This window comes from Salvelinus namaycush, unplaced genomic scaffold (genome assembly GCF_016432855.1).
Source record: "Salvelinus namaycush isolate Seneca unplaced genomic scaffold, SaNama_1.0 Scaffold121, whole genome shotgun sequence".
Lineage (NCBI taxonomy): Eukaryota > Metazoa > Chordata > Actinopteri > Salmoniformes > Salmonidae > Salvelinus > Salvelinus namaycush.
This window is the reverse complement of record NW_024057909.1, coordinates 183,641-194,387: the sequence shown is the minus strand read 5'-3', so window position 1 is coordinate 194,387 and position 10,747 is coordinate 183,641. Positions and strand designations below refer to the sequence as shown.

The window sequence follows — 10,747 nt, the reverse complement described above, 5'->3', positions numbered from 1 at the left end:
AGCATTAAAAGTAATTATTACTAGATAATTGCCATGGTAACAGCAGTAATACAAATAACCAAACATTATCCAAGATATCCAACAGAATGATCCAACATAAATCCAAGATGGCGTAGCAGTCAGACGTCTTTGTCCTGTCGTGTTCCTTCTGTATATATTTTTATTCAAATTCTTTTAAAAATATTTTCTTAAACCTCAACTTCTAAATACTCTCCTGCAACCAGCCTCACCCAATGTGGCGTGGATCAGTTTTTTTTTCTAAAGTATTTCTACTTACTTCGGATCTGGAATCCCTCAACTGAAGCTAGCCAGCTACCAGCTATCAGTCAGCAAACCACTGCTAGCGGTCATCAGCTAACCTTTAGCTCGGAAAGCTCTCTCCAGTTCGTACAACGTGACTCAAACCAGAGCATAACGGACCTATTTTTCTCTCCATATCCCCGGATTCCTACCGCAAACTCTGAACATTTTCATCTGGATCCTCGCAACTAGCTAACCGCAATACTGGTTCATAGCATTTGACAGACCAACACCTCACCAGTCTTCTTCTCTCTAAGATGAGACCTTGAAACTGAGATATCTCGTTCTCAAAACATCATCTGGGCTTGCTGCCAAATTACAGCTACTGATAGTGAGGATTTGTACAGTCAGACACTTGATGAACACACAAATTGGTTTATAGAACAGCACATGAATAAAATACAGACATTTGTTAAAAGAAAAGCAAACATAATTTCCCTAACAATAATTTAAGTGTCTTTGTCCACAGACTAGGAGACAGGCCTCAGCATCTTCAGATTAGGTGGAGAAGTGTCTTTGTCCACAGACTAGGAGACAGGCCTCAGCATCTTCAGATTAGGTGCTACAAGACAGATGATGGAGGAGAAGGGAAGAGAGAGATCAGAAAGTATGGAGAAGAATGAGGAGTGAGATACACCTGAGATAAGGATGTGATGATGGTCCTATGATACACCTGAGATAATGATGTGATGATGGTCCTATGATACACCTGAGATAATGATGTGATGATGGTCCTATGATACACCAGAGATAATGATGTGATGATGGTCCTATGATACACCTGAGATAATGATGTGATGATGGTCCTATGATACACCTGAGATAAGGATGTGATGATGGTCCTATGATACACTTGAGATAAGGATGTGATGATGCTCCTATGATACACCTGAGATAATGATGTGATGATGGTCCTATGATACACCTGAGATAACGATGTGATGATGGTTCCTATGATACACCTGAGATAATGATGTGATGATGGTCCTATGATAGAACTATAATAAGATACATTTATCACAGGCAGCAACACAAAAACATGCTTCCATTCTGAAAAAGACTTTCTCTGATCTGGGTAGCTATGTTTTTATTTGACCTATATTTAATCATTCCACATATTCAAGGGAGGGAGAAAAGAAAACGGTCTTACCTAGATTCACTCAAGTACTTAACAAGATGGTGTTCATGTTCACTGAGAGCTTTGAGACAAGCTCCCATCACTTCTGGTCCTTTAGGGAGAACTGCATTCAGTAGTTCTCTCATTCGCTCCTGTTCAGTTGTTTCAGCTGTTATTCTGGAGTACTCTTCATCACCAATCATGTCCTTTGACCGCAGAACATCTGCTATCGGCATTGGATTTTTGACTCCCTGAATGAGTTTAGCCCTGTGTTTCTTCAGAAACTCCTCAGCAGGAATCCCAGGGAGTGTTAATGCTGAAGGGAGGTGAATTAAATGAATATGTCTTTAGGGTGAACAGCAGCTGTTTCTACATCTAACAGTCTCTCTAGTTATCATTCCTCTGATAGTCATTTCTTGTATAGAGCTGACTCCAGGGTTGTAGTCAATTCATATTCAAGTCAGTCAATTTAAACACATTTTTTCCTTCCCACTAGTCATTGAAAATAGATGCCCTTTTCCAGTTATTGAATTGGAATTTCAGTTTACTTCCTGAATTGACTGACTTATTTGGAATTGACGCCTACCCTGGCTGACACGATTGTCTATTCTACATAACATACAGAGCCTTGCAAAAGTGTTCATACCCCTTGGATTTCTCTGTTGTGTTATATAGTGGGATTAAACTATACACAAAGACCAGGGATGTTTTTTTTTTTTAAAGGGGTATCAACCAGATTCTTTTTCCAATGGCTTCCTCAGGCTGTGACCAGGCTTTAGACATAGTTTCAGGCTTTTATTTTGACAAATGAGCGAGATGTTTCAAAAGAGGTCAGGTGTCCTCTGAATATTTCCTGCGCGCGCGGGAGGAGCTCACCATTTTCCTTTTCTCTCGTAATGAATAGGTTATGCTCCGGTTGAAATATTATCGATTATGTTTGTTAAAGACAACCTGAATTTTGATTATAAAAAAACATTTGAAATGTTTCTACGGCCATTTCGGATACTTTTGGGGATTTGTCGAACGGAACACGGCTTTTGTTTTCTCAAAATAATGCGCAACCCAAATGGCGTTTTTTTGTGATAAAAGTAATATTTATCGAACAAAAATAACATTTGTTGTGTAACTGGGAGTCTCGTGAGTGGAAACACCCGAAGATTATCAAAGGTAAGCAATTAATTTTATTGCTTTTCTAACTTTCGTGACCAAGCTAACCAAGCTAATATAAGGCTAAGCTGTTATAGCATTGAAAGCTACACTCAGAAAAGCTTGGATTTCTTTTGCTGTAAAATATATTTTCAAAATCTGACACGATAGGTGGATTAACAACAAGCTAAGCTGTGTTTTGGTATATTTCACTTATGATTGCATGATTATAAATATTTTTATAAATATTTTTGAATTTGGCTCCCTGCAATTCAGCGGTTGTTTAGGAAAGTGAACCCGTATTCGGTATCCTTAGCGCAGAAAAGTTAACTGACTTGCCTAGTAAATAAAAACATCAACAAACAATGCCCCATAACGACATCAACATACCCCATAATGACATCACAATACCCCATAACGACATCACAATACCCCATAATGACAAAGCGAAAACAGGTGTAGACATTTTTTGCAAATGTATAAAAAATAAGAAACAGAAATTCCTTATTTACATAAGTATTCAGACCGTTTGCTATGAGACTCGAAATTTAGCTCAGTTGCATCCTGTTTCCATTAATCATCCTTAAAATGTTTCTACAACTTGATTGGAGTCCACCTGTGGTAAATTCAATTGATTGGACATGATTTGGAAAGGCACACACCTGTCTATATAAGGTCCCACAGTTGACAGTGCATGTCAGAGAAAAAACCAAGCCATGAGGTCTCAGGAATTGTCCATAGAGGTCTGATATAGGATTGTGTTGAGGCACAGATCTGGGGAAGGGTATAAAAAAATGTCTGCAGCATTGAAGGTCCCTAAGAACACAGTGGCCTCCATCATTCTTAAATGGAAGGAGTTTGGAACCACCAAGACTCTTCTTAGAGCTGGCCGACCCCGGCCGAACTGAGCAATTGGGGGAGAAGAGCCTTGGTCGGGGATGTGACCAAGAACCTGATGGTCACTCTGACAGAGCTCCAGAGTTCCTCTGTGGAGATGGGGGAACCTTCCAAAAGGACAGCCATCTCAGCAGGACTCCACCAATCAGGCCTTTATAGTAGAGTGGGCAGACTGAAGCCACTCCTCAGTAAACGGCAGATGACAGCCTGCTTGGAGTTTGCCAAAAGGCACCTAAAGACTCTCATATCATGAGAAACAAGATTCTCTGGTCTGATGAAACCAAGATTGAACTCTTTGGCCTGACTGCCAAGTGTCACGTCTGGAAGAAACCTGGCACCATCCCTACAGTGAAGCATGGTGGTGGCAGCGTCATGCTGTGGGGATGTTTTTCAGCAGCAGGGACTGGGAGACTAGTCAGGATCGAGGGAAAGATGAACGTTCAAAGAGATCCTTGATGAAATCCTGCTCCAGAGTGCTCAGGACCTCAGACTGGGGCGAAGGTTCACCTTCCAGCAGGACAACAACCCAAAGCACACAGACAAGACAACGCAGGAGTGGCTTCGGGACAAGTCTCTGAATGTCCATAAGAGGCCCAGCCAGGGCCCGGACTTGAACCCAATCCAACATCTCTGGAGAGACCTTAAAATAGCTGTGCAGAAATGCTCCCCATCCAACCTGACAGAGCTTGAACGGATCTGCAGAGAAGAATGGAAAAACACTTCCCAAATACAGGTGTGCCAAGCTTGTAGCGTCATACCCAAGAAGATTCTAGGCTGTAATCGCTGCCAAAGGTGCTTCAACAAAGTACTGAGTAAAGGGTCGGAATACTTATGTAAGGAAACACCCCCCTGAAATGGACAAAAATGAATGGGAAGTTATTGGCACCGTACGAAACATATAAACGATGTACAATACCACTCAATTCGGCGTCGTTTCATTCAAAACTGATTGCAAATGCCATATGGCAAATGCCAAGTGTTACACTGCAAAAATCCAATAGATGGCGAGTGCGCTTTACCGTAATTTTTCATATTGCAAATGTAACACAAGTCAAGACCCCATTAAAAAAGTGCTTTCTGGAACGTTTCTCGAAATTCTTTTGATTTTTATGTCAATTACACATGTATAAGAACTGTATGAACATACTTTTGTCAAATTTTATTATCATCATTATTATTCTTTTTTTACTGGTCCATAAGGCACATGTTTTGTACATTTGCAATATGATTTCATAGGAAGTCAAAAGTCGAAAATATATTTATATATTTTTTTAAACATCCAAAATGACAAGGGGCGCCCCCTATTGGATGGGCACGGGTGGGGGGTGCTCCCTACCCAACCATTGACTTCTTGCTCCCAACTAAAGAAATTGTAATCACCAGGTGCACGGCTGTCCATTTGCAATATGTTTCAATGGGCATTTACCATCACGAATTTAACATGCTCAAAAATACTGCAGAAATGCAAAAGTGAATGACCCGATGAACTCGGGATGGCCGGGCAGTGATAGTGGTTCCTCTCCATCGCTCGTTGTGTTGATTTCATCATGTCCATTTGGAGATGTTTTTTCACTGTTGAATCATATTGCAAATGTACAGACATCCATTTTTAAAACCTCCATAAATCACTCAGGCTGGCCCCCATTGACTTTGGGCCATAGTATAGTGCTCCCATAGCGGGCATGGAAGTCTGGATGCCCCCTAAAAGCATTTAAAACTGTATTGAAAATCATGCCTTGTAACCCAAAACATGAAACATAGCCTAAAATACTGCAGAAATGCAAAATTGACTGGCCTGATGAACTCGGGATGGCCGGGCAGTGATAGTGGTTCCTCTCAATCGCTCGTTGTGTTGATTTCAACATGTCCATTTGGTGATGTTTTTTCACTGTTGAATCATATTGCAAATGTACTGTGCATTTGCAATATGTTTCAATGGGCATTTACCATCACGAATTTGATATGCTCAAAACTCCTGCAGAAATGCTAAATTGACTGGCCTGAAGAACTCGGGATGGCCGGGCAGTGATAGTGGTTCCTCTCCATCACTCGTTGTATTGATTTCATCATGTCCATTTGGTGATGCTTTTTCACTGTTGAATCATATTGCAAATGTACTGTGCATTTGCAATATGTTTCAATGGGCATATACCATCACGAATTTGACATGCTCAAAACTCCTGCAGCAATGTGAAATTGACTGGGCAATGAACTCGGGATGGCCGGGCAGTGATTCTGGTTCCTCTCCATCGCTCGTTGGTGTTGATTTCAGAATGTAATTTTAGTGATGGTACCTCACTGTTTAAACATATTGCAAAATGTACAAAAGTCAACTAGCAAGTCAGTGTCCATCAGTCAATTAGATATTTTCAGCCACCAAACTGATACAAACTGACACCACACCCACTTTTTCCAACTCATTTAGAAACCAATTATCACATATTTCAGAGCAGGCCCAAAATTCACAGAGCCTTCTATTTAAACCATAATAAAAACATATAACACATTGTTACGTTCCAGCTGCGGGTCCAGTTCTGACATTATGTGTAGGCCTATGTGAGGCGACCTCGAATCCCAAGTTTCGGCTCGATAGGTTATTTGGTGCCCAAGCAAGACCTTAGGTGGATTTTCAGCACCAATTTTTTCCATGCCTTCCTATGGGGTCCTTGAATGAGCTATCGGACAAAAACGTTGGGGTCCGTCTCTATGGGCAATGCACCTAGTCTTGCAACTCTGGGACTTTTATAAATGTCGTCATTTTCGTAATGGTCCATATTAATTGAAGTTATTGCAAATGTACGAGGCTGTTTCTCGGTCTGAGAACCTTCTAGAGCAACATAACTCACCGTACACTATCGACCTGAGCTCTATAACAGGTTTCTAAAGTTTCAGAGCTCTAAGTCTAACGGTTCTTTAATAGTTCGAACAAAAGTAACAATTGCAGGCACTGTGTCTCTAAGCCCCACAGTGTGTCACTCCATTCTTTCTGTGTGGGTGTGTGAGTTTTTCTTGGAAATCTGATGGGATGAATGACTGATTTAGAGTTCATGAGGGTTGCCTAATCACACATATGAAGTTTTGGAAAGATTTTACTTTTTTAACCCTTCTAAACAGCACATTTGACACCAATTATGGCACTTCCCGGTTGGCACAGGAAGCTAAAAGTAAAGACATATCCTCCTTATGGTAGGCTTTTATAGAATCCTGAGTTTTAAGTCTTTATGTTAAGGCTTATTTACAGAGGGTTAAATGAGTGTGTGTTATTTCAGACAATCACAGAAAATCACAGAATTCTCGCAGAGCTCCAAAACCCACTTAAAAAATGTTCGTCTGAACACGCTGCAACTGGATCTGTAACTTTTTTGGGAAAATAACTCATTTTTGTGAACATCACCAATTGTACAATGTACGATTTCTCTTAAATTACGATAGATAAATGGCTGGTTCTTTTTTTCCTGACACCGTAGGTTTATGTACTTTGACGTAAAGCGGTCAAATTAGCGCTCTATTTTAATTTTTGACCTTTAATCCCAGAAAAATGGCCATAACTCAAGAAGCGTTGAGGCCTCGATGCCATCTTGTTCGGGGCCAACTGCCCATTATGCCAAACCTATGCTCACCAAGTTTCGTCTTCAAAATATTTTCCGTTTAGGAGAAAAGGCCATGTCATGATTGGTGATGTTTAGTACATTTGCAATATGATTCCATTCACCCTCTGGTGGGATATACCGGGACAGCGAAAAAAACGACCAAAATTTGAAAATTTTATCAAACGGAAACCGAATGTCCGAGAGACTTCATTCGATGACTTCCTGAAAGATCTGGCCCCCGTGCACGGCACACCGCCGTCCACGAATTTTACAAACGTTGGCGGACATCTAGTAAGGGACCGTACATTTGCCATATGGTGTTTCTCACTAACCATTCGGCAAATGTCCAAATGTTCCCTTCATGTATGTAAATGTGATCGTTTTTTATTTTTAATACATTTGCAAAAATGTCTAAACCTATTTTTGCTTTGTCATTATGGGGTATTGTGTGTAGATTGATGAGGGGAAAAAACAATTGTATCCATTTTAGAACAAGGCTGTAACATAAGAAAATGTGGAAATGTCAAGGGGTCTGAATACTTTCCGAATGCATTGTAACTCTCATGTTTACTTACTTGTTGAATGGGTGTCAGTGACGTATTCTGTCACACCCTGATCTGTTTCACCTGTCTTTGTGATTGTCTCCACCCCCCTCCAGGTATCACCCATCTCCCCATTACCCCCTGTGTACTTATTCCTGTGTTCTCTGTTTGTCTGTTGACAGTTTGTCTTGTTTGTTCGAGGCAACCAGTGTTGTGTCTCAGCTCCTGTTTTTTCCCCAGTCTCTCATTTCCTGTCTTCCCGGTTTTGACCCTTGCCTGTCCTGACTCTGAGCCCGCCTGCCTGACCACTCTGGCTGCCCCTGTCCCTGAGCCTGCCTGCCGACCTGTACCTTTAACCCACCTCTGGTTTACTGACCCCCGCCTGCCTTGACCTGTCTTTGCCTGCCCCTGTTACAATAAACACTGCTACTTGGACAGTCTGCATCTGGGTCTTACCTTGGTTCTGATAGTATTCATCTGAAAGATAAACAACATGAGGTTATTTCACTCTAAATAGCATCTGGTACAAAAGTACAAAGTGATGATTGACATATGCTCCTACCTCGTGATACTATTTCTGTCCATACTATCCTCTCATCATCACTGAATAACTCCATCTCAATGTCAATCCCTGTCATTTTCACAACCGCCTTGAAAAAGCTTGGTGTGGTGTCTCTATGTATGAGATGAATCCTCTGGAGGGAGATGGAGAGACTGCTTTAGCAATGTAAACATGTTTCCCATGCAAATAAAGCCATTTGAATTGAATTGAGAGTGAGAGAGAGAGAGCAATGGATAGAACTGTGACTGAAATGTCAGATTCATGTTCTTAGTCTACTAAAACTGTACCGGTGGATTGATGGCGGTAGAACAGGGAATGTTCAGTCTGAAGTAACTATTCAGTTTGAAGGACTGCTCTGGTCTTGTGATGGGAGACCTTTTAGACCCTTGAAACTTTGATTCCTGTTGTTCCACAGCCTGTGAAACGAGGCATGAAATACCCAGCCAGTCAATGTATAGTCTTGTTCAAACATTATTCAGAAAACTAGCAACACACTTATCTACATTTAATGAGTGTCAACATAAACTGCACCACTGTTTAGTTAAGCTCATCTCTATAATAATGGTCCCTCACCTGTATTTGGCTGGGGTTACTGGGGAACAGGTATAGGCGTGGAATTAGTGTTTCCTTCATCACTGTCAGATAGAGCATCAGCTCACAGTGGACATCTACGTTCCAAGAAAGGATATAGTTCAGTATAACAGAGATAGCTGAGAACTTGGGATGGAGAATCTTAGCATGGAATCTGGTGACCTCATGCACTTCCTCTAAAGACACTCCATGTTCCTCTACATGAAGAATCTTCATCTCATTCCTCAGGGAAAGGTTAGTCCCTGAACAACACAATACAAAGGAGAGAAAGACAAATATTGCATTATTCATCCAACTAAAACACAAAGAATATGCAGTACCAGATCACAGTAAACTCAAACTCCCAGAATAGTTCATTCATTCAGGAAGTGAAACTCAGTTACATGGAAATGTCTTTCTGAATACTATTTCTATATGGTTTTACCTAAACAGACACAGTGTGGCAGATGAACTTCCTCCAGTTCACCTAACTCCATAGTGATGTCCAGCAATGGACCACCTTGTGTGTACTGCATGTATTTCAGAAGTTGACTGTAGGGTTCCCAGTTCCTGAAGTGATACTTCAGAATGACATCTCTCTCACACAGCCAGCGGAGCCCAGACACTGTGCACTCATAACTCCCTTTGGGTGTCCTGTGTCTGAGGGCAACATCAAGATATGGTAGGGAGGGTCAATGGTCAAACGGAGAGATTGGATTAGAAGACTATTCCCAAAGGTAATGGGGAAATACACTAGCAGGTGGAATGAAATGTTAAAAGTAGTTATTTTACCTGAACATTGTCACTCCCTGGACAGTGGAAGTCAAGGGTTCAATCTGAAGCCAGTGTGTGGAGTCCTGAACAAGGACAAGCATGTCAGTAACACATATGGGGCTTGTTTTCTGGACACAGATTGAGTCTAGTGCTGGACTAAAAAGCATGCTCAATGGAAGTTTCAATAGAAAGTTCTTTAAGGTCCAGGACTAGACTTAATCTGTGTCTGGGAAACTGGCCCATTAGTAACTAATCTAATGTATTTATTCAATGTTACATGGAATGCTGGTGAATTATCAATTAAACTGTCTAATGACAAAATATGACAACAGCTAAAATCCTGCATGCCTACAAGCAGAACACAGGACTGTCTATATCCCAGTATGAATGGTTGATCAGTACACACCTGGCTTTGAGACAGTGTTTATATTACTAAAGCAGAACACAGGACTGTCTATATCCCAGTATGAATGGTTGGTCAGGACACACCTGGCTTTGAGACTGTGTTTATATTACTAAAGCAGAACACAGGACTGTCTATATCCCAGTATGAATGGTTGGTCAGGACATACCTGGCTTTGAGACTGTGTTGATATTACTAAAGCAGAACACAGGACTGTCTATATCCCAGTATGAATGGTTGGTCAGTACACACCTGGCTTTGAGACTGTGTCTATATTACTAAAGCAGAACACAGGACTGCCTATATCCCAGTATGAATGGTTGGTTGGTACACACCTGGCTTTGAGACTGTGCCTGACTCCTGCAGATATGTAAAAGTAAGAATTGTCATTATGACTTACCTCAACATGGTCACAGGTCTTACAACTCTGAGGAATCCCTAAAGTCAAAAGTAGTTGTTATTTAAAATGGACAATATTGTCGAATAATGAATTAATAATTATTAAATAGACTTGTAATAAAAATGAATATCAGTGAGCAACAGTCTCAGAATGTACACTCATTAGCATACCATAATCTGACATAAGTGTTATATTAATTAATGTTTGTGGAAGCAGGAAACAACATCGTTCTGGTCCATATTTTGTAGATGTTGGGAATCTGATTTCTGGTAGATCCTAGGATGAGAGCTTAAAGGTAGAGTCAGCTAAATGATGATGTACGAGCAGCACCACAGATATTGTGATGAGCAAGATGCCTGACTTCTCTCTCACACAGTCACACACAGTATCTGCCCATGTGCAAGGGTTCTCTTCACTCTCTTACAGCGGAGAAGTTTAGCCTTGTG

General features: G+C 41.0%; 1 protein-coding gene across 1 annotated transcript; it reads right to left on the bottom strand.

The window, feature by feature from the left end:
- Positions 1 to 659: 659 nt before the first annotated feature.
- On the bottom strand, positions 660 to 10,333 carry LOC120036113 (NACHT, LRR and PYD domains-containing protein 1 homolog). The gene is made up of 9 exons (XM_038982588.1): positions 10,302 to 10,333; positions 9,517 to 9,581; positions 9,170 to 9,384; positions 8,728 to 8,987; positions 8,442 to 8,570; positions 8,155 to 8,287; positions 8,049 to 8,069; positions 1,451 to 1,733; positions 660 to 862 (listed from the first exon to the last, which is right to left on the bottom strand). Exons 2-9 carry the CDS (start codon positions 9,522 to 9,524, stop codon positions 856 to 858), a joined length of 1,056 nt encoding a protein of 351 aa, XP_038838516.1. The 5' UTR covers positions 9,525 to 9,581; positions 10,302 to 10,333; the 3' UTR covers positions 660 to 855.
- Between the last annotated feature and the right edge of the window lie 414 nt (positions 10,334 to 10,747).

Bases quoted from the DNA above. Each gene is read 5' to 3' on its own strand.
- LOC120036113 (XM_038982588.1), bottom strand. The intron at 8,988-9,169 runs GTAAAACCATAT...TGTGTTGTTCAG, and splicing joins GCCACACTGTGTCTGTTTAG to GGACTAACCTTTCCCTGAGG. The intron at 1,734-8,048 runs GTAAGACCCAGA...ACCTCCCTTCAG, and splicing joins TGAATACTATCAGAACCAAG to CATTAACACTCCCTGGGATT.